Source organism: Calypte anna, chromosome 13 (assembly GCF_003957555.1).
Source record: "Calypte anna isolate BGI_N300 chromosome 13, bCalAnn1_v1.p, whole genome shotgun sequence".
NCBI lineage: Eukaryota > Metazoa > Chordata > Aves > Apodiformes > Trochilidae > Calypte > Calypte anna.
The window spans coordinates 14,875,120-14,899,516 of NC_044259.1; the positions used below are offsets into that span (position 1 = coordinate 14,875,120).

Genomic DNA, 24,397 nt, shown 5'->3' on the forward strand with positions numbered 1-24,397 from the left:
GAAGGAGAGGGGGTGCACCCTCTGTTTGTTGTCTGGACACAGACGGGGGCCAGCAGCAACCTCACAAGGTGCACTCAAGGACATCCACATCTCCCATGCCGAAACTCCTCCAAAAGCTCCATCTGGGGCCTTTATAAAATGGCAGCAAGCCATCTTTGTACAGCACCACGAAAGCAGAAAGAGCGCTTGCGCACCCCACAACCAGCAGTAACACCCCCATCACTCCTCTTCCTCCTCCGGCCAAGAAACTTAAATTTGGGTGGGTTTTGGCGTTTTTTGGGGGGGGGGGAGGGGAACACAGCCGTAATCCCTCCGCTTTGTCCTCGCCGCTGAAGACTGCGAAGCGAACGCGTTCGTACACAATGGCCTGGCCAGAAGGCAGGGCCGGCAGCAGCTGTGGAGAGGAGCCCAGCGCCAAGGCCCAGCCCCGCGCAGGGACGGGGCTGAGGGGGCTGCACGCCCCATTTTGGGGCCGTCCGAGGTGGCGGCTGCAGATGAGGGTGGGGGGAGCACTGAGGGGAGAACCCCCGGGGAACGCGGGACGAACGGCACCGACCCCTGAGGGTGCGTGAGGCAGCGGCGCCCCCAACCGCGTCCGTGAGGGGCGGAGCCCGGCGGGAAAACGAGGGAGGGGGGGAGGGATGTGACGCGGGGGCGCGCGGGGCATTGTGGGAGCTCGCGGTGAGCCCGTGCAGCCGTTCCCGGTGGCCCCGCGGGCGGAGCGGAGGCAGCGGGAGCCGGAGCGGGAACCGGGAGCGGGAACCGGGAACCGGGAGCGGGAACCGGGGCCGCCGCCGGCCCACATATTGCCGCCGGAGGCCGCGCTGTAAGTCACTGCCGTGAGGTGCGAGGAAGGGAGGAGGGGCGAGGGGTCGCTGAGGGGCTCTACCGCGGTGGGGTGGCACCGGCTCGGCGGCCCCCGAAGCGGCTAAGGTGGGCTCTGAGGGAATGGTGGTGCCCGCTCCTCCATCTCAGCATTTCCCTGAGGATAAACCGGGTAGCGGGAGGGCGGGCCGCTTCGGGCCGTTTGTGTGTTCTGTCTGTTCTCGTTGTGCCTGGGGTGATTGGCGGGAGGTCCCCGCTCCCGGGGAAATGGTGGCGGCGGGGGGTGGCGGGGCTGGGGGCTGCGAGGGGTCCCGGGGGCTCCCCCGCTCCCAGCCGGCTGCCGCGGAGAAACCGGGGGTGTGGAGCCGCCGTTCCTCACGTCTCTCTCCGCCTTCATGCGCACTGCCCGGCTCCTGCTCTGTCCCGCCGCGGGTCACCGGGCAGGAGAAGATAATCCGGAGAGACTGCGAAAAGAGCAAGGGAAACGCAGCGGGACGTGTTGCCAGCGTGGTTCGCTTTGGGATGAAGAAACCGAGGCATAAAAGTTACCTGCTACGTGTGAACGACTTAATTTTAAAAAACCCAAAAACCCACAAAACCTTTTTTAAAATTTTTTTAATTTATTTTTTTTTTTAACCAAAAAGAAAGGCTTCGTAGAGTGTTATAAATAAATGTTCAGCTAGAAACGGGGCTCTTTCTTTATTCTTTGAGAACTGTCACTTCTTGTCTAGGCTGCAATATGTCTGCCTGCAGGGTTTGAGCAACCTATACGGACTGGCTCTGGGTGTGGGAGTTCCTCACGGGGGACTGCGAGTACTGCAAGACGCAGGTGAATGCGGGTTCCTCAGACCCGGCACAAGGTAGAGCACAGGAGCACCTGGGTTTAGACCCAAGGCTGATGTGTTTGTGCCTGTAGGAGGCAGCAAGGCGAGCAAACTGTTTCTGTAACTTGCATCTTCCTATAATCCTTTTGTTTCATCTCTCATCTTTAAAAGTTGCAGAATTTGTATCTGAAGCCGCCACTTGGAAACAGCTCCTCTGCAAATAGGCTGGTGTAAAACTGAGGTTGCTTTGTTTATGTTGATGGAAGGAGGCTGGTTGGAATACATTTAGATGAGTCCTGTTATTTATCTCTTGACCATAGAAATTCACATCCATTTTTTTCCCCAGGACTGTGTGGCTGTCACTTAGCAACAGGTCTGTAGGGAACTTTGCAGATCCACTGCTTCCCCCATTCCTAAGAGCAGAAGAAATAAATGAGCTAAGGAGCAAGTGAGCAATTAAAGCAGAACTCAGGTTCTTGGGAACAACCAAGAGTTAAAAGATTTAGTTGTGAACAAGACAGTTACAGTTGCTTTGAAGAATCAATTTTAATGGAATTGAATAGAAGAGACTTTGTATAACATGGTCCTTAGAAAACTGCAATGTGTTGTGGGGGTTATATTTCTATAAAGTGTTCTTAAGTAAAGGAATTAGATTTTTGTTTACTTAGTAATGGTTGCAGGTTATTTTGCTGTGTTTTGTGTCATTTCACAATGAAATCTTCTTGGCCTTCTGTGCTCCTAAGGGGTAACTTTGTTTCTTTGTGTGTAAGGCATTAGTCCTGAAAGCCAGTCAAGCCAAATGTTGACAGTGTAGATTAATCTTACTACTACCTCTTAGATCAGTTGTGGCTTAGAATTTGGCCTAATGACAACAATATATGAAGAGTGTTTAAACACTGCTTATTTAATAGATCAGCATTATCAAAAAGAAAAATCCACCAGTGCAAAATAAGTCTTGAAAGAAATCAGGATGTTTAGTTTTGCCCTAGTGAGTTGCCTGGTTCTGCAGGTAAAATTCCAGTATACAGCAGTGAGCTTTGGTAAAACATATTCTCTTGATAAGATAGGTGATCTGGTCACTTTCCTGAAGAACTGTCAAAATCTTGTGCTCTCAAAGGGATTCAGAAGTATTTTTCTACAGCTCTTATAAACCAGGATCAAGACCTGTTGTCCATTCTACATGAAAGGCAGTCCTGCCCAAGGAAGATTATGAAGGAGCAGGAATAAGATAAGGAATGAGATAAAGGAGCAGGAATCCAGAACTGATGCCTCGAGAGGAAAAAAGCATCTCCAGAGAGAGCCACCCCTGGGAGAGGGAGTATTGAGCATTAGGTTTTGTCAACTTAGTGCTTCTTTGAAGTAAAAAGGAAAAAGAAACATGCAGTGTTTGTGGGAAGAGTGCAAAGCTTACTTATTTGTCAGAGAAAGAGGCTTCAGACACATGAAGGTGTTTATAGTGCCTTACCCAGACCCATCCCAAAGAGAAGATGGGCAGTATTCAGCTCCTGGTCCTTGCTCCAAAAGGATGATTGTAGAATCATGCCATTCGTGGCCTCTCACTGGTTGAGTTCTTGGGCTCCCTTCCCCCAGCAGTGTAGCATCAGCATCTATCTTAAATTTCATTCTGCATCTGATTTTTGCCTTGGAAGCATCCATGGGAATTCTTGGTGGTTTTCCTTTCTTCCAGAAATGCAAGGGGTAAAGAAGTTTTCAAAATGTTCTTTAAAACAGCTTTTTTTCCTGACCATAGAATTTAATAAATGGTCCAGTCCTTTACCAATTTTATGCCTCCTACCTCCTATACAAAAAGCTATAATGCAGAAATGGACTTGATTTCGTGCTAGCAGTCCCAGCAGTGGTCAGGGAAGACAATTGTATTTACATTTTCCTAACTATTGGTGGCAGGATGCCCAGCTAAAACTGGGCTAAAACTGGTGTCATACTCTCCATACTACTCATAGTGGAGGTTTGGGCATTAAGGAGATATTTGGTTTGGGTTTTCAGACCCATTGTGGGAGGGAGGGACTTTTGACAGTTGAGTACAATTGTGCAGCAGTTCTTTGTTTTGCACACAGATTTTGTGAAAGTGTTGTTCTTCTTTTTCCCATCCTTTATGTTACCACTCTGGGAATTTTAATCTTACTGATCTGCAGTAGGAAGTACATCTGTTAGGCATTCGTAGATGAGGAATGCTGTCTAATTTTCCAAGGGAAAATAAATATATGTATGATGCTACCTTCCCAGATGAGAAATAATCTAGTTCTGTTTCACAGTTCATTTCACTCCTCTGTCTGTTTCAGACCACAAAGAGTTACTACTTCAATAAAACATTTGAGCTAAAACTTGAAATCACACCAGATCAAAGGATAAGTGAGTGATTAGCTCTTCTTTTATTACTGTCTCACCTAGAAAGAGACTGTCACAGACTGAGATGCTGTTGTGCTAGGTGAGCATTATTAGGGACCATTTTATACCAACTCCCTAAGCAGTGCATCTTATAAATATGCCAGACTGGCTTCTGATTAGCCAAGAACAGATCAAGTTAGTTGTCAAAGCAAATTCAAATGCACCTTTTCAAAAAGAGTTCAGTGAGTGGCTATTATTCTATTACATAAATAGATTTAAGCGAGAGTGGCAGCACTTACGTTGTTAATCTTTTGAAATAATGGGAACAAAATAGCATTGTGGTTAATCCCTTGTGATACAAAAATGAACTTTCAGGCTTAGTCTTTGTTCGAAAAAATGAAACAGTTACTAAATCTTAGTGTTTATCCTGTTGTGGTAATGGTCTCCTGCATTCCACTACACTTATATGACCATGTAGATGTAAATTTCATCATCTGTTTTCTAAGTGCACTTAATACACCAATGTAAATCCATGGTCAGAGCAGTCCCATTCTTGCAGCAGTAGCATTCAGTGCCAGTTGTTAAGAAATTAAGAATTGGTGCCTGAGAACAAGGCAGGTGGGTTTGGTTTGTTGCTACTGTTTGATGAAAATGTCAAATTGACTGGGCTAATGAAGTAGTGGTGTTTGGAAATTAGCTACCTTTTTACCAGATCGTGCAGGTTTTACTTTCAGCATTGTGTGATGCTAAACCTTTCAGAAAAACAGATGGCAATGTGCATTTTAGGAAGGTGGTGCTGGAAAGAGTGGTTTAGTGCTCTATCTTCTCACAGGAATGTACAGCCAACCAGCATTACTACAGCCAATGCAAAACACAAGACTGTTAATTATGCTGATTTCATTGCTTCACCTTAATACTATCTTGTTTCTTAGAAACTGTGTTTCTGGCTTGCACAGACTTGACAGCAGAGGAGCCTTTTAGCTCAAGTCTTTGCTCTGAGCCAAGCTAATACCATCAAATTCTCATTTCTGTGAATTTTGTCATGTCAGAAAGCAGTATGACTCTTGCTGCAGTCTTCAAGGGGTTTTCAAAAGGCTATGAATGAGGTGCTAAATTCTGCAAGGAGGGTGATCTGTGTCCAAGCACAGCAGAGCCACTGGAGAATGTAGCTTTAAATTTGAGTTGGAGCCAAAGGTGGAATTATCCAAGTTGACTCCTCAGTGATATCCCCTGATTATCACAGGGATCATTTTTTGAACTGTCACACTGACATGAAGCCATTTTATTGCCAAATCTTTGAAGATTTTGCAGTGTCTTTGGAAAAAGTTCTCAGTAATTCCATTGCAAAGGCTGAAGAGGGGAAACAAAGGAAAGACTGCTCCATTGACTGTGATTTTTTTTTTTTTTTATCTTGCTCAAATCTTGCCTGAACTATGGTGCATGTGGTAAGATTCCCTTTGGTTTCCTCCCTCCTCTGCTGGTTAGCAGTGACTCAGCAGACAGCTCTGGTTCATTAATGTTGGCAGCATTCCAGAGGTTCTGGTGTTACAGAGATAAAGCATTTGAGAACACGTAAGACACCCAGTTTCCTTTGGTTTTTGATTTGTTGCTGTGCTTTTTACATTTAACTTCAGATTTTGTTTGGTTTGGGGTTTTTTTTTTTTTTTTGGGTGGCTGTTGCAAGTTAAATCTCCTGTCTCTTTCCCTTCTCTGTTGCTGTGGACAACTAAAAGTAGAGGGGAGATGATGAGAGATCCTTGGGGTGTCCCACAACTCAAAGGCAGGACAGCAGGTTCTGCAAAGTAGTGATCCTGATTTGAGCCCAAAAGAAGTCTGCCATGTTAGGCTCTGGTTTTCTCCTTCCAAATTACATGATTGACAAAATCAAAAGTGGTACTTGAAACTTGACTGGAATTTCCCTTCCTCCACTCCCAACACATAAAGAGGGGGTGGTTCACTACAATGTAGGAACAGAATCCTTGAGGCAGAAGCTCTGAAACTCACCTTCATAATGTTTTACCTGAAATAGTAAAAGTTCCAGAAGTTCTTGCTTTGTTGAATATTCAAGCCCTCACCTTTCTGATTCAGGCAAAGTTTTTCCTCACAAATAAACTTGCAGCTAGTTTAGCTCTTTAATGTACAGTATGAGAGGATCAGGTTAATTGTCAAAATAGGTCCATGGTCATCCTAAGTATTAATGGGAAAAATGTGATCAGGAGTATGAAAGACAAAATTAACCTCTAGAATTTGCAGAAGTGATAAAACAAGTGGTGAGGCCACACCTCGAGTCCTGTGTCCAGTTCTGAGCCCCTCAGTTCAGGAAGGAGATTGAGGTCCTGGAGCAGGTCCAAAGGAGGGCAACCAGGCTGGTGAAGGGACTCGAGCACAGACCCTGTGAGGAGAGGCTGAGGGAGCTGGGGGTGTTGAGGCTGGAGAAGAGGAGGCTCAGGGGAGACCTCATCACTCTCTACAACTCCCTGAAAGGAGGTTGGAGCCAGGGGGGGGTTGGGCTCTTTTCCCAGACAACTTTCAACAAGACAAGAGGGCAGGGTCTTAAGTTGTGCCAGGGGAAATTTAGGTTAGAGATTAGAAAGAATTTCTTTATGGAGAGGGTGATCAGGCATTGGAATGGGCTGCCCAGGGAAGTAGTGGATTCTCCGTGTCTGGAGATATTTCAAAAGAGACTGGATGTGGCACTCAGTGCCATGGTCTAGCAACCACAATGGTGGTTCAAGGGTTGGACTTGATGATCTCTGAGGTCCCTTCCAACCCAGCCAATTCTATGATTCTAAGAATATGTCATTCCATATACAGGTAGGTGTTAGCTGCAGACAGGGAGCTTGGACAGTATTAAATAGGAAATGTTATGTTAAAGGGAAGAATGTCTTCTCAACACCAGATAAAAGAGCTTGGAAACTTAAGAGCAAAGTTTTGCTGGAGGGTGATCTAAGGGGGTTTGATTTAGCATGACCAATGCAATTGACAATACATTAACAACAGACGTAGCATTGCTTTGGGTAGATGCTGTGTGTCCACAGACAGTGATACAGTGTCCATTTGTTTCCACATATGAAGGAACCTCCCTTCTCTATGAATAGTTATTGTCTGGGAACTAAAAATGAAGGGGCAGTGCCCTCTCATCTCATCTCTTCTGTTGCCAACTACAGCGTGGCCATCCATGTGTGTCTTCCATTTGGGTTTTTAATTTGGGTGAGCTGTGTTTGTGCCAGCTTCTTCAAAGCATTTCTGGCAGTAATTCAGTATTGCTTCATGCTTTTCTCATGCCTTGATCCAAATGTTAGAGCAGCTGATGGCTAGATGCTACTCTTCCAAAGGAAAAAACAGAAAAATCCTAAAGTAAGAAGGGTTTTCATATCTTCCAACTAACCTAGAAGCTCAGTGATCGATGGAAGTTTGCTATTTAAGTCTTGCAGGAAAATTATATTTTTCATAATTCACCTACCAGTTACAAAACAAAAGTATTATGAAGGAAACCAGAAGCACAGGTATTTCCCATGCCTGCTTTCCCAGGTGTTTGGTTCCATGTATTTTTTTAATATTTGTGAGATTAAAAATGTGCAATATTGATGAAAATGGATTATGAACTATGACAATAATTCCTGGCAAAAAGTCCATTGCCAACTCTGAGCCACACCCAGCCTTTCTGCTAACAAAGACAGAACTGAGTAGATGACAAAATGCAATTAAATAGGTTTTTGAAATCAGTTATGAGCTCCAGTTAGGCATTTTCTCAAGGCAAGAAAGTTGACTCTTGTCCTCTTCTTTGCAGAATAATAATTGTTACTAAGCTGAGTTCACAGCAGAGGAAAGGAAGAGCCCCTTCCAAAGATTCCTGTCTGGTTTTGGCAGATTTCATAAATACTGTGTGACTTTCATCAGAGCTACTAAGATGGGATAATTTTGTGTACCTTTAACAAGCAGTAAGCCTGTTGCATGTATTTTACTTCATGTGTTATGCAAACCTGGGCTCTTTGATGAGTGGAGCGTGGAAGTAGAAAAGAAGAAATATTTGATACTGGCATTTCTTTAGTTACCCTGAGCAGTGCTCATTTCATAGCCATGTAGTCTGAATCACAGTGACTCACTGAAATTTAAAGACTGCAGGACATGTCAGCACAGAGCAGAAGTTGCAAAACTTAGAAGTGGGGCAAGTGAACCAGTTTTGCCTAATTCTGAGCTCACTTAATTGTTGTGGACTCGGATGTATAACAGGTTCATAAAGACAGAATGAGAGTAAATCAAAATAAAACAGAAAGGGGAGCAAAGAGCTGGTGTGAGGGGAAAACAGTTTAAAGAGGTTTCATTGTGGAGTATATAAACACACAAGGGAATTTTCATTTGTTTTGGGTAGGATTGGTGCAGCAAGGAAGAAGCAGGATGCAGGGCAGTATGTGTATCACTGGTTTCCCTAGAGTGCAGACATGCAGGAGAAAGAGAAGAGGACTCTCTCCTTCCAAGTCCAATTCAAAAACCCAGTGCATTGCCTAAACCTTCAGATACCTCAAGAGCCTGCAAACCCTCCACCTCTTTGGATTTGTCAGCTTCTATTTGCAGCCTGAGCAGAAATCAAAGAGAGAAAATAATATGTTTGACAGCTGTATCAACAGTGGTTTTCTTCACTGACATGAACTGCAATACAGTTGTCAGATAGCTGCTGGGTTTTTAGACCACTGTTACGATAAGGAAAGGTGGCAGATAGGAGTTTGTCAGATTCCTAGAGGCCAGGTTGATGTGGTACAGCCTCTGATGTGGAGATTGCTTCTTTGTGGTATGTTCAAATCTCAGGTGGATCATTTCAGATCTTTGTAAAAATAGAACATTTAGTGTACAGGAGATGCACTTAGCCATGCATAGGCCTGTGCTCCATAAAGTCACATGTGCTTGAAGATCTATTTCTTTAAGGAAGGTGAATAGACTTTATGAAACTTCTTGTGGATGCAGTTTGTCCTAGTTGAGAACATAGGGCTGTTCCACCCATTAATTTGATTCAACCACTGTTGTTCAATTGCCAAATCAGGAGTTTTTCCCAGGGAGCAGAGGGTTATTAATGTTTATAAATACATAAAGGGAGAGAGCCAGGAGGATGGTGCCAGACTCCTCTTAGTTATGCCCAAGGACAGGACAAGAGGCAATGGATATAAACTTCAGCACAGGAGGTTCTGCGTTAACACAAAAATGGTTTTGCTGTTGAGGGTGACACAACCCTGGCAGAGGCTGCCCAGGGGGCTGGGGAGTCTCCTTCTCAGGGGGCTGGGGAGTCTCCTTCTCAGGGGGCTGGGGAGTCTCCTTCTCAAGGGGTTGGGAGTCGCCTTCTCAGGAGGTTGGGGAGTCTCCTTCTCAGGGGTTGGGGAGTCTCCTTCTCAGGGGGTTGAGGAGTCTCCTTCTCCAGGGTTGAGGAGTCTCCTTTTCAGGGGGCTGGGGAGTCTCCTTCTCAGGAGACATTCAAAACCTGCCTGGATACATTCCTACGTGTTCTCCTGTAGGTGACCCTGCTCTGGAAGGGGGGTTGGACTGGATGATCTTTCAAGGTCCCTTCCAACCTCTAACTTTCTCTGAATCTATGATCTCAGTCTACTTGCAGAAAGCATCCTCTGCTTTAATGCAGAAGCTCTGGTTTTCATTAGGTGGTTAGCACACTTTGTTACATTAGTGGTACCAGGTTTAATCTGCTAGGAATTTCAAAAAAGGAATCCCAGAGCAGAATTAAATGAAATAATTTCTCTGACTCTCTATCTTTACTGTGTAAAAGTATGTCAAGATTACAACAGCAAGTAAACATTCTGTGGAAAATGATTTTAAGTTCTTGTTGTGTATACCCTAAAAAGGGAACTGTATCTTTTGGGCACCCTAATGCATTGCCTACTTGAAAATACTGATTTATCTTGAAATTCAGAATACAGTTCTATAGCATCAGCCCTTATCCATAACTTTTTTGTTTTGTTTTGTTTTCCTTGATGTGTAGAGTGCTGTTCCAGACCCAATACAGACAAAATGTCCAGCAGGGGTGGAAAGAAGAAGTCAACCAAGACTTCCCGCTCTGCGAAGGCTGGGGTCATATTCCCTGTTGGAAGAATGCTCCGTTACATCAAGAAAGGCCACCCAAAGTACAGAATTGGTGTTGGTGCTCCAGTCTACATGGCTGCTGTACTGGAATATCTGACTGGTAGGTTTTATTTAACAATGTGAAATAGCAGCAGTGAAAGTTATGAAATAAACTGAATTTGCATAGGGAAAAAAAAAAAACAAAAAACCAAAAAGCAGAATGAAAAATACAAGAAGGAGCCTCTGGTTTATAGATGAGTAAAAAAGTTATAGTTGAAGTGCTGATCACTCATCTAACTGAAATCAAGGTACCTCTACTTCTGCCTCACAGCTTTGGTGGGTTTTGTGCATTCCTACACTGGATTTGCTTTGACCTGTTGGAAACACTCCTCTTCCACGTGGGCAGTCAGAAGATTTCTATTAAGTTGGGGTGTATGGGGCTGGGCAATCAGAGTTGCAGTCCTGTCTGCTCCAATTTTGTGCTTGATGCCTTTGTTTGGGTTATAATTGTCTGTTAAGCATATACATTCCTTTTCAATAGAGAGTTTCTCAGTGTTTACACAGGGCTGAGATTGCTTACAGCATTGTTTAAACATTTTTATTCAATTTACAGATTAATTTTGAGACCACATATGCTGTTTGCAATTTGTTTGGCTTGGTCTGTGTATAAATGCACACTCTGTTCATCTGCCCTGAATCAACATGGCTTATTTGCTTACATTTGTAGTCATTTCCCTGTTTTTCTCATCACATTACAAAGAAAACACCTTAAATAATTGTCCTCCAAGAAGGTACAGTCAGGTCAGGATAAAGGTATTATTTTTCCTCCATTTAGGAAGAATCTTTAAAGGAAGAAAATGTTTTGCCCAAAGACTTACACAGCTACACATGCAAGTAAAGATCTCTACACAGCAGTTCTCTCAAACGAGACTTTAAAACAGTGCAAGCTTACCCCACAAACAAGATTACAAAAGTAGTTTTCTAATGAAAAATCAACCCCAACTGTGATAGCATAAACATGTGGGATTTTCACAATATTGGTTTGCTTAAAATAACTTTTTTTTTTTTTTTTAAATGGAGAAGAATAAAACATCAGCTAGGTCACATTCTCATGGTCAGGTCCACTTACAAGCATATACCTGTGCTGTGGGATCTAGCAAAAAGCACATGCTTGATGGATTGGTGTCTGGAGACAGATTCTCCTGGCAGGACTAAGGAAAAGCTTGAGTTGGATCTCATTTCTCATAGCAATGTTTCTTTCTGCAGTGCATCTGCTTGTGTCTGTTCTGGTTGCAGCAGATGCAAGTGTTTCAAGGGCCAGTAGTGTAAGGATGCACTTAGTCTCTGTGAAGGAGATGCACTTAATTCTTTCTTTGTCTTAAGCACTAAGTAGCAAAACCTGTGGTTTAGCTTTTTTGAGAATATTTTAAAAAGTGACCTGACTCTGAAGAGAATTTTAGATGCACCTTGTAATGGGTATTGGAATTGAAGAACAGAAATATGTTGATTTTATTTTTATTTTTGTGAAGTTTTTCTCCCTTAACAATGAATATTGGTAACACTAAGAGTAATTTATAGAGTGCTTGCTTTCTGTAAGGTATTCATATTACATGATTGAATATTTTCAACCATCAAATATCCTTTTTTTTCCCCCCCCTTCATCTGCTTGTATTTGTAGTTTTCTTTATTCGTGCCTTTTCTTTAAAAGAATGCTTTTAAACTTCATATATGGCCTTAAAAATTAACATTTCCTTCAGCTAGGTTCCTGGTTACAGCAATAACAACTCAAATAAAATGTTTCTTAGGGTGAAGGGTGCTTTGAATGCTGCCCTTTTAAAGAATTGGAACAATACAGGTGAGCTTATGGCACTGCTAATGAGCAGCACATGTTTTTGGTTAACTTTGATTCAAAGTGTTTACTGAGGCACTGATGATTTAGGCAGCTAAGAGTAATTTGGGGAAATAAAGATGGTTCTTTAACTGCTGTGCATCCTGGGAAACTGAGGAGATGAACAAAAAAAAGGCAAAAACTTCATATATGGCTTCTTCAGGAAAAAGAAAAAGGGGAAGCAGAGCTAAGGGGACCTTTTTTTTCCTCCCTTTAAATATTTTAAGCTGTTTCTTTGTTTTGTTTTCCCCTCCTATGAAGCTAGGTAGATAGTTCCAATGTCCTGTATCTCAGGGTTTTCTTGCATTCTTATAAGTAGATGCATCTCAAAAGCACAGATACTGATTTTTGTCCTTGCTGAGTTAGTGATAATGGTATGATTTGTAGGTTGGTGCAGAAGGGGCTTCCTCTTTTCTTTTGGTAAGCTTTTCACACTATATGGTGTAATTTTTTAGCTTTAATGCTCAGTATGTTTTCTTCATTCATCTTTTTCAGTATAATTCAGAAACACTTCCTTGAAATGGGATGCTTGGAGTTTTATGGTTTGTGTTCCTGTTACCTCTTGACAGTTATTACTTCAAAAAAACCAGAGAAATCCTGACTTCTCTCCAGGAGTGTTTTTAAAGATACTCAAATTAGCCCATGATTTGAGACTAAGTCAAAACATTTCAAGTATTTAAAACAAAAAAAAGGAGGAACGTGACATAATAGGAAGGAGATCATGTGGAGTGCATGCTAATAAATTGGCTAAATCAAAAAAACAATTTTGTGCAGGGAGAACGTAAACTATGAAAAGCAGCTGTACAAAAGAAGAGCTTCAGAAAGGACTAGGAGGGGAAATGACAGAGTTATGACCTAGCAGAAAGGAACCAACTAAGGTTTGAAAACCAGTTCATGTGTGTATGAATATGTCACTGACTTGTATCCTTTAGAAGATGAAGTGCTATAACTTTGCTTGCCTTTGCTAAAGTTCAGCTCTGATGTAAATCTGGAGCTAGCCCATAATATGCTCAGATCTGGGATTTTGATTTGGTTCAATTTGAGATTTAAATTTCCATAATGCTTCCAGCTGCTCAGACTTGGAGTTCTGTTCTGGATCCATCTGTAGTTACAACTTTATCTGCTTTGCACTTTGAAGGTTACCTTAGAGTTACCACATATGTGCAGATACTCATCTGAAACTGAAAATACACATCCTAGAATTCCTTGTAGTCCATGGGCCCAGTTTGTAATATAAGCTCTTCTCCAGCCTGTGCACAACAAAGTGCTTTTTGAAACTATATTTATGTTGTTTTCATGTCTTTTATTAGCATGTTTATACAGGGCACAGCTCTACTAGCAGGATCATGCACTGGTTTAGTCTGGCTGCTCCAGTTGCTGTGTACTAAAAACCATCCACCTTTGCTGTGCTGTTTTTCAGTCTCTTGGCTTCTGACAGCTTCCTCTACAGGGGCTGGCTGGAGTACTTCTTCCCTGTGTTGTCTGTTATAGTAACTTTAAAATTAATAGTAATAAAACTAGTGCATTATTAGCTGTATAATTTATCTTGTGGTCTTCAGCTAATGAAACGTTTTTCCTTATCTTGCATTTCATTATACTTGACATGTAAGCAGGTTGGACAGCAAGGATTCTTCTCATATTTACTAAATGTTCTTGTTTACCCACAAGTAATATTAAAAAATAATTCAACACACCCAGCATATGTAGTTTAATTTTTTTTGTGCTACCACCTGCTTATTCTTTCCTGCTTTTCAACTAAGAAAATGATGTATAATGTCCACTGTGGTTAGGATGCAAGTGTGTGTTTGTTGGCTCATGTGCAGGAGGTACCTGTGAGTTTTACCCATATTGAAGCAAGTGGATATACTTCCTTCCTTTGCTCTGGAGGAATAGCATGGATGCTGAGAAGCTTTAATTTTCCTTTTCAGAAGCAGCTCATGCATTGCTGATTATTGCAGGGAGCAGTCAGAATATTTGATTAATTTCTGCTTATGCTGCTGAACTAATTTTAAGCATTATCAACCACTGTAAGCTGGCAAGAAGTTCAGCACTAATAATTCCCTTTGTCTTCTTTCCTTGTTGCAGCACTTTACAGTGGCTCATTGCCTGTTTATCTTCCCTAACGTGTACTTCAGAAAACTACAATCCACTCCATATTTTCTCTGCAAAGGAGTCCATCAGTATCAGTTTATGTTGATGTTTGTATTAGGCCAGTTGAAAGGATGGACACAGACTAAATTTGGGGCATTGCAGCCTCTCAGATGAAGTTGTATGGTTTTTATTTGTCAGAAGTGATCCAGCCATAGATGTGATCAGATTATGTTCCCTTCAGATGAATAGCTCCCACAAGTTGCAGTATAGTCCAGACTTTGCTGCTAAGTGAACAAGACACTGCTTTGCCCTTAAAAAGCAGAAATCTCTTGGGCATATTTAAAGGCAGCAAGCACCAGGCCTGCAAGTGATTTCTGCTCCCCTTGCCCCCCATCGTCTTCTCTACGTTGTAAATAATTTTCAATTGACAAAATGTCATAGCAAATGAGGAGAAGGAGAAGTTTATAAAACAGCAGGAGAACAGGAATACAGAAGAAATGAGACTTTGATTTATATTTGTTCTGTACATGGTTCTGAAGTAAGACTGGAGAAAATGTTAAATGTCTGTTTTCTCCATTAGAATTTTTTTTTTTTCTCAACTGGATTTTTATTGCCCTTCGTGTATTGTTGATCATGTATTTTGTTACAATGTAAAATAAGCACCTTTTTAATGCCAGGGTTAGAATTGCATCTGAGGCATTCTGGTGCTTACCTGAGTTTTTGTTTCCAGGCTTTCTGATGTCACCAGAATCCCTTAATGGAGGTTCATGTGCTGGAGCTCAGTTCGTTGCATTTTCATCTTGATTAATTTTCGATGTGGAAAACTTTCTTAAGCCAGCTGCTGATTGGCTGCAAAATGAAAGCCCTTCCTGAATGCAGTAAGTTTAACTGCTCACTTCAGATGCTCACTTTCCAATGTGCAAGCTGATCAACTTGAACTGCTGTTCACCCCGTGTGTTCTGCTTGCTGCTGAAGATTTTTACGGGTTCACAGAGGAAAACAAGGATTTGCCCTGTTTGTCAAAGCAGATGTACTGCTGGACTTCTGCTTGGAAGCAGAGGGGAGCTCAGAGGTCCACAGTAAAAAATGCATTATGTTAAAAGCAGATTTAAGTTCCAGGCATTCTGAGTATACCATAAATAATGGGTCCATAAGAAGTAATGAAATTTTAGAAGATAATTAATTGACAGTATTTTTTTGATACTGTTGAAACATGGATTCACTAGCAAGATACATTTCTTCTATTTAAGTAGGCAGCTTTAGAAGCAGTAATCCCTGTTACAGTGTTGTATCACATATGGTGTCATAAAAGAAGTTGAAAATAATTTAGGGGCTTGTGGGACCCATGGCTTACTTGAGCAAGCCTGAAACTACCTCTTCAGATCCAGTGTATTTTTAATATGGATTAATACTGGACCTAAAATACAGCAGGGTTCTTTATGGCAGCAGCCTCATAAGCAGAGACATTCTGAAAATAAGGTCCTAGCAAAGCTCCTTGGTAACATTCCTCTTTGACAGAAGACTTGTGGCATTGTCTTACCAGAAGTGAGACTGTTACAATCCAAACTCGCTGTACTTGTAAGAAGAGCCTCTGTACACTTAAAACTTTGCATTGTTATCAATTGAATGAGCAACCTTCCTCTGAGCTTTTAAATGCATGGCTCAATCTGCTCAAAATCTATATAAATGAAGGGTTTTCCTTCAGTGATAAGGCCTTCCTTGGCTCCAGCCTTGTAAACACTTACCTAGGTGCTTGTCCTCACTTGTAATGCCATAAACTTTAGTGGAATGCTGAGTTACAAAAGCTGTTACAGAATTACTTTACCCAGATAGGGTTCTAATGTGTTATTGAAGCTACAGAGGTCAGGTTTGCTGAGAAATGGTACAAGTGAAATAATTTTCTCATAAGAGAAGCCCTGACTGTGTCTGCTGATATGCCAATATAGCCCCGGAGGGGTAAATATGCATCAGAATTTGCATTGTGAGCTGTTATATGCAGATAATGTACAAAATACTGGGCTGGACTGGTTTGGTGTTTTACATCATGGTCACTGAATTATTTTCTCCCTAGAAGACTTAAATTTTAGTTTTATATAAATCTTAGAATAAAGTGCTTTTTTGTATGGTAGTCATTACATCTATTTGTTTGGTTAAGCTGCAACAAAGTAATGACTTGTACTATAAACTGCTATTCAGTGTAATGTTGGTGTCACCCTTTCCTGTGCAGAGTGGAATTTAAGTCAAGTGTAGAACAAAAAGCACCTTTTTCTCCTCTGCCTTATGACACTACATGGGCACACACCCCCTTGATGCACTGGCCCATTTCCCCTGTCAAGCACAGACTTTAGAGTCACTTCAATAAAATCCAAAATTTCAATTTGAAGTTGTCTCCTCTTTTTATTATGTTACTGATGTAGTTAATATTGACTAAGTTGCAGTAGATAATTGGAAACTTCTTTAAAGTTTATAAATACAAGCTCCTAACAATTGTCTACAAAGGACAAAGACTGATCTAGGACCAAGTCTGAAGACACGAGTGGTCTCCTGCACTCCTAACAACCAGAGCAAACCTACGTGCTGCATTTGATCAAGTAAGGTCTGGCAGTAGTTATATTAATCATGTTTGAGTGCATTTCTAAAACATATGTAAACTGTTAGGAGAAACAGTAAAGTATAAACTGCTACGTAGAGGAAACTCCACTGGAAAAGTTGGGTTTGAGTTTGATCCTGAAGTCAGTGGAGAAGAAATGGGCTCTGTCTTTTAAAATTAGTACTCAGGGTGTGAGTGTTATAATAAGTAATATTGGAGATTAATTTGACTTTCAGGTCTCCCTGAAAAGTGAACTCTCATACCTGTAACAGATTAATAGTGAACCAAGAAATTTAAAAAAAAAATAACAAAAATAGGAAGCTAAATACCATTGGATCACACTATTAAAAAAAGAAAAGAAAGGATGGTATTAAAGTGTATAGAAGAACTTAAAAGAAGTGTGAGTCAGATCAGAATGCTCTAAGTGGAAGTGGGTTTTGTGGTCTGAATTTGAGTTTTATGTAAACATCAGTCTGTCATCTGACTTGCAGACATACAAAACTTACAATAACTTGGCAAAGTTAACAGTTTCTGCTGCAAGGGGCCTAGTTTTGATACAGCTCAGGCACTAAAGACTGAAAGGTTTGGATTTTTTATCACATCCTAAGAGAAGGATTGCCCTGCTGAGAGTTGAGGTTTGGTCAAATCAGTTAAATTTCTTGAATTGATTTTCACTGCATCAGATTTCCATGACTTTGAACCAAGATTGAGAGCTGTTTTATTGAAATGTGTAAGAGGGAAAATGCTGTTAAATGATTCTCCCTTCACTCTTGCAACTGCAGATTCCAGAGGGACTTGAATGAAATACAGAGAGAGAAGAATGCAGGAAACTCTTAACAGTCTTGGTTGATTGAAGTTGATTGGGTTAAAACCTTCTGGAATAGTGTAAAATTATTCTGAAGTCAATAGAATAGTGATGGACAGATGATTAATTTAAAGTACAATAAGCAGACTCCTTGTCATGTAGTTGGCTTTGTAGCAAATGCATATTTTCTCAATGAAATTGTATCAACATTCATTTTTCTTTGATTTCTGGATATTGTTTTCAATTTTCTTTTGCTGAGAGGCTTCAGATTTTTCTTTTTTTAGAACCCCCTGACTTGTTCCTGGTGGAATTTGTGTGTTCAGAAATTGGCCTTGTGTCAACATATCACCTGTTAGTTGTTAAGAGGTTGTTAATTTTCAAAGCAATGACTTCATCTCCCTGAAGAGAACGTGAACAAAGGGATTCAATGGAACAACAGTGTTTTAGCTTGAGGTGTAAACTGAAAAAAACCCCAAACCAACCAACCAACCAAACAAAAAAACCAAAAAAAAGAAAACCACACCACCCAAAAAAACCCAAGACCAAAAAAAAAAAACCAAATAACATTTTTGGGATGAGCTCAAACCAGATTAAATTCAGATTAAATTGAGTATTTAGAACCTGGTCTAGCTTGCAATGCATTGTCATATAGGCTTTAAAGGAGCATTATATATTATTGACAAAAAATATTTTGTTTGAACATTAGGAAGAATGAACTTGAGGGTTCTCTCCAAGTGGTAGAATGCCTTTGGTTTTGTTTCCATCCAGGTCAGCAGTTGCTACTGTGTCTGCTTTGTTTCAGTCTGATAGTAATTTGCTTCATTTTAACCTTGTGTTGAGTTCTTGGTCCAAAATTTACAAGTATTGCACAATACCAAGCAAGGGTACTGGAGGCAGAGCAGTACCACTGGGAAACAGGGAAATGCAAATACTGAAACTGGGAACTTGGTGGGATGTCCAAGAGAGAAGCAGAGGTCAGAGTCTCTGCAAGTAGAGGATGAGGAACTCACCCTAAAAGCTTGCTGCAGGATGAGGTTTCTGGGAACTTCTCAAACTTTTTGGTTGTGTTTGAATAGGAAGTGCCTTTAGAGCAGCTTTTCCTGTGGTCTTATCTCAGGCCTAAGTGCAGAAATATACAACCTGGTTTCTTTTCTCCTTTAAAATATTTAACTCAACATTTAAAAACCTCAGCAGAAGAAAAGTGGTTTTGGTTCAAGTAGTGAGAACAGGCTTAGAACAGTTCTCACTACCCATATCCTTTTGCCTAGTTCTAAATATTACAAAGGACTTTTTCAATGTGTATGAATGAGAACTAGCTTGAAGTTAAGAAATTTTCTCTTAAAATCTTAACTTCCAGGACTTTCACTTCCCCTTTTAATGATGACTGAAAAGAGGAAAAATATTAATTGTAACGATGTCTTGTAAATCAAATTGATGTTTGTGTTGTAGTCAGATGTTTAAGGCCTCTATCCCTTTTCTTGTATATTCTTGAATATATTACTTGCTGACATGGTGTTCCTACATAATTTTTTTCTTTCCTGCTTCTTCTCACAGCTGTTTCACTGAGTTGTTTTATATCTGCATCTAAAGCAATACCTGTTGCTTTGCTTTTTTTGTTTCAAATTGTTCAAAACCACAGAAAACGTCAGTTGTCCAAATATAGTGTCATATAGGTACCATTAAAGGGTATTCATATTAGCCTAAGGTTTCACTAAGTAACAACTGAAGAATTACACCTTCAAAAGCTTATAATATTGAATAACTTGTATATTTTCCTCATTTAAAGAAAACAGAGATTTTGGTGTTCTGTAGTTCCATAAAGTTTGTCTTGTTGCCTTTTGCCTGAGTGGTGGTGGTGTAATTATTCTCTAGGGGGGAAATGCTTTGAGTAAATGTATGAAAGGCATGGAATAGACATTATGCAACTTGGATCAGTTTTGTGAGGCCTCAGTTTTATAAAATGTTCTACTTTTGGTCTTCTGGCTGGGTAAATACAAGCTGAGTAAATCCTGATCTCATGGAAGCTCTTAACACTTTATTTTGCCCCAACACTTAACAAGCAAGGCTATCTCTGTCTTGACTCTGCTTAGCTGCAGGAGCTGATTTTTGAATGCCTCCTTTTTTATTTTTACTGTTCATGGAAGATTACCTTTCATGAAAACAGAGCTCTTTGGTGACTCAAACCTTTGAACCTGGTAGAGTGACACTTCCAAAGGTGGCTTGGATCTAAGAATCCAGACCCAATCTCAATTTTAAATACCTTTTCCCACCTACTACTCTTTCCAGCTCCACACCTAAATCCAGAGTGATCATTCTAGAAGTTGGATTTGGCTCCCTTACAGAGAGAGAGAGATTTTAATCTAAGTTAAAATTGACTTAAAACCTGGATGAAACACCATTTAGATCTTTGAAGTAGAATAAAACAGATGTGAAAGTTAAGCTGTCTGCAAGTAAAATCCAGTCAAGTAGTCTGGATCCCATCCAGATCCAGAAAGTCTTAATTTTTAGCATTTGTAAATTTTCTGATCTTTTGGGTTTGGATTAGGTTTGTCTGTCAGTGCTAAATCAAAAAATTGTTCCCTATATTGGCTTCAGCTCGAATCCCTCCTCATCTGTTTTCACACAGGGGAGAGTGCTCCTTTGACCAGACTTGTGTGCATAGCTGAGTTCTGCTTTTCTCTGTGCTGTTGGTCTCTGTGTCCACAAGCAATACTTGATTATTACTGGAGGGCTGAGAAGGCCAGAAGAAAAATTCCACCCTCTGTGCCCTCCTCCTTCCCCCCTCCCCAGGCTCCTCTTTTGTGGTCCTCAGTGCCAGTGCAAAGCGTTCTGTTCCTGCAAAGGAAAAGGGGTACCTCAGCTTCCCTAAAGGACCATTAGAAAACTGTAATTTCAAAATGAGTTTCCTGTCCAAGGAAGAGGGCTTAGCACTTACAAGAACAGTTCTCCACTGTACGAGGCAGACATTTCAGTTTTATGAGGAACAAATAAAACATTCCTCTGTGCTTTACAGGCGTAACACTTTTCTGAGAGTCTTTAGTCACAAAATGAGTGTCTGCATAGTGAGGCTGATCAGCTGCAGAGAGGAACACAGCCTGACTGTTCAGCAGAGCTGGGGGAAGCAGAGACAACCCAAAAAGTAGTTTGCTATTTGCAACCCTTCTCTTGCTTTTCAGTTCATAGTAATGTCTGAGATACAAACAAAGCCACTCCTAGGCTAGGGAGGGAGAGATGCTGACCTTCCTGCAGTGCCTGAGAATCTTGCTGAGGTCAGTGGGATGCACGGGGTGTGACCCAGAGCACAGCTCCTCCTGTGGAAGGTGATGCAGGGCTCCTGTCACAACAGGCAGCTCTGTGCAGTGCTGAGTGAGAGCTAAACCTCTGATGCCTGAACTGTGGCTTTTGAGAAGTATGTGAAAGGATTATGCCAGCTTAATTAAGTTCTTTAGGGGTGTGGAAAGCACAGTCAGGTTGACCTTACCCTGCTAATCCTTCTTTAAAAATAAATTAAAGCAATTGTTGTCAGCGTGATATGCTGAGTTACTTTTGGGGGCTTAGACTTAATATTCTACCTCACCCTACTGTAAAGTTAATTGTGAGCTTTGAAGAACAGAAAAATAGCAAAAGCCTTCCAAAATCCTTGCTGAAGCTTAACTGTAGAACATCCAGAAACAGCTCTTAAGTTCTTCAGTCAGTGTCACATCTAGCTTATTATGGGACTTAGAATGAAAAATAATGGTAGAATCATGTTAAATTCAGCCTAATGAAAGGCCATAGTCTGTGCTACACAGTACTGCTGAAGATTTACTGTGTGTTATGGTAAAGGCGTGTGGTTCATGTGAACTTTGATTTTACTCTTTTTCATTTCCAGATTAATGTCTCTCTTAGTTCTGTTTGCCTCTGAATGAAGCTGCTGGGAGATCTTTCACAGTGTATTCAGTTGTTAAATGTGATATCAATCTCATGCCATATTCTGATGTTAAATTTTAATATGCTAGTGTGTAATGGATGTAAAAAAGGCATTTCTATTTTCCTTTTTTTTTCTCCAACCATTACCAGATTTACAAAAGGTGGCATGCCAAAAGCAACAGTAAAACACAGTGTACAGGGGGAGATGAAAGGTTATGTGTAATGGAGACAGCAATAGCACAGAATTGCAAAGTCAGATAAACATGTTATGTCATTTTTTTAATTGTTCCCCAGAGTTTCTTGTAATTAATTTCATCCTTTGCCTAGGGATTGTTGAGTTGAAGACAGATAAGTTAGCAGGTAATGCTCTCTTCATAGATCCTTTCAAGGGAGCAAATTAATCTTTCTTAATTCCAATACAGGTCATCATATGCACAGCTGTTAAATGTATTTTGTCAGGACTGGAAATTTCTTCTAAGGAGATAATTTACTATGAGCAAACAAACATGATTTATCAATTACTTTTCGTAGTCAGAAACTTCTTTTCAAAGAGGAAAAAAAAATTAAATCATTAAGTCAGTTTAGCAGCAGAATTTGTATATTCAGTGTCCTAACCTGGATATGTGCTCACATGCCCTAATGTTAAAAATGAGAAACTGAGAAACATCACTTTTTCAAGTTGTAAAAAAAGTATAAGCAATGCAAACCAGAACACACATTTCTGACAGGTTTGAGGAAAAGAAAAATATCAATTTTATATCTAGTACTTCATCACCTGATGAAGAGGGAACTGGCAAGATGAACACATGGTAGCATTGAGAAGACTGAAAAGCCAAGAGTGATGGGGAACTGCTTTAAAAGGACAAAAAACAAATGTTGTTTAGACTACAGGACTTGAAGTGCACCTTATCCCTTCTTATCCCTTCTGGGCCCCTCAGTTCAGGAAGGATATCGAGGTCCTGGAGCAGGTCCAAAGGAGGGCAACCAGGCTGGTGAAGGGACTCGAGCACAGACCCTATGAGGAGAGGCTGAGGGAGCTGGGGGTGTTGAGGCTGGAGAAGAGGAGGCTCAGGGGAGACCTCATCACTCTCTACAACTCCCTGAAAGGAGGTTGGAGCCAGGGGGGGGTTGGGCTCTTTTCCCAGGCAACTCTCAGCAAGACAAGAGGGCAGGGTCTCAAGTTGTGCCAGGGGAGGTTTAGGTTGGAGATTAGAAAGAATTTCTTTCTGGAGAGGGTGATCAGGCATTGGAATGGGCTGCCCAGGGAAGTAGTGGATTCTCCGTGTCCGGAGATATTTAAAAAGAGCCTGGATGTGGCACTCAGTGCCATGGTCTAGCAACCGCAACGGTGGTTCAAGGGTTGGACTTGATGATCCCTTCCAACCCAGCCAATTCTATGATTCTATGATTCTATGATTAGAAATCTAAAAAAGAAAATTATAATTTTAGGGCCAGATATCTGATGAGCTGTTCATGAGGTTATTCTACACAAGTTAGCAATAGCATTATGTATTTCAGATACCTTTTTGCATGGATAGTAAATAAGACATTGATTTTTCTTCATGATCACAATGTAATTAAAAGGTGGCTTACTTTTTCCTCAGCGGAAATTCTTGAATTGGCTGGAAATGCAGCAAGGGACAACAAGAAGGGTCGAGTCACTCCTAGACACATCCTCTTGGCTGTAGCAAATGATGAAGAATTAAATCAGGTAAGAAAAAACTCTGTGTGAGGACTTTTAAAACTGTCTTTCCATATAGTTGAACTGTAACTCAAGATCTCTGCTTATTGAGTGGCCCACCAGAAAACAGCTCCTTCACTCACTAGCACACTGCCTGAGTAACTAATGGCAGCACTCAGCTTAATTTTGTATTCCAGGACTCTTAAAATGTAAAAATGAATAAAAATGCTGTGGAGATGTAATATGACATTTGTTCACAGTGACTTCTCTAAGACTGAGATATCATCATAAACTCTACAGAAACATGGGGAGAATCTTACAGATGCTTTTTGGTTGGTTTTACCCTGAAACAGCTTAGGACTCAGTGAAACCTGTCCATATCCTATTGAAGTCTGTAATTGCCACTACAGATTTAAGAGGTTTGGAACTCTTGCACATTTGTGTCCTTTGCAAATTTCAAGATTTTTTTTGCTAAGTTAAAGGAGAAAAAAAAAAAAAAGCACATTATTATTACAGTGTTGTGGTGTCAGCCATGGGCACTGGCTAGGATTAATGTCCCTTGATGTGAGGTGCTGTAAGAACACATCTGAAAATATACTTTTTCCAAACCTGTGTATCATGATGGAGCTGGGAAAAAAAAATCTTTCAAACCAACCCCCTTCTGGCTTTGTCTGAAACTTGATACTACTTTCCATTCTTCACCCCTGTGTAAGTTTGGACCCTCACTGAGTTGTGGGTTGGGGAGCAGTAAACATGAACAGGAAGGTGAGACTTTGATATCACCTTCTTTATCCTCTCAAATAGAGTCCCAGTTAGATGTATAAAAACTGGGTTACTGTGGTTTTAAATACAGAACATGATCTTTTTCACCTCTGCTTTTAAAGGCTTGAATGAACTGCACACTTTTGAATATTGATCTGCTTTTCTTCAACTACATAAAGATTTTTTTGAAGAAAAACTTCCAGGTATAGAGATTTGTATAAATGTTACCCTCCATTTGAAGCTTCTTTTTTCTAAGAAAAAAATAGCACTGTTTTTAAAAAAAGCTCTTTCAAAACAATTCAGTATTTGGGGCATACAATGGGTTCTCCACAGTGTGGTACCCATTGCACTCCTGTACTGTGGACTTGGGGTCCCAGCTCTCATGCAGGCAAAGCCCTCAGATCTGTGGCCAGGGCTGTCCTGTTTTTTAGTTGCTGGGTAACACACTGCAAGACTCCACAGAATCAGAGCTGCTGTGAGCCCCAGAGATACTGACAGTACCCTGCATACCTGCAAGAAGACACATTCCTGTTACATTAAAAATATACTGTATAATCCACTCAACTTTATCCATTTTATGTCTCTTGGAGGATATTTGTTGAGAAACATAAAA

The 24,397-nt window shown here is 40.9% G+C and overlaps 1 protein-coding gene across 6 annotated transcripts in view; it reads left to right on the forward strand.

Annotated features, from left to right (window-relative positions):
- Positions 1–656: 656 nt before the first annotated feature.
- LOC103529960 (core histone macro-H2A.1) overlaps positions 657–24,397 on the forward strand; it is a 45,126-nt gene continuing 21,385 nt past the window's right edge. For 4 of the 6 annotated variants that reach the window (XM_030459012.1, XM_030459015.1, XM_030459013.1 and 1 more), the window contains exons 1-3: positions 692–826; positions 9,979–10,179; positions 22,946–23,052. In XM_030459012.1, coding sequence (XP_030314872.1) covers positions 10,008–10,179; positions 22,946–23,052 — 279 coding nt within the window. In that variant the 5' untranslated portion in view covers positions 692–826; positions 9,979–10,007. Of the gene's footprint in view, positions 827–9,978; positions 10,180–14,767; positions 14,916–22,945; positions 23,053–24,397 lie in introns of those variants that run through there. The other 2 variants (XM_030459016.1, XM_030459017.1) reach the window with 2 other exon arrangements.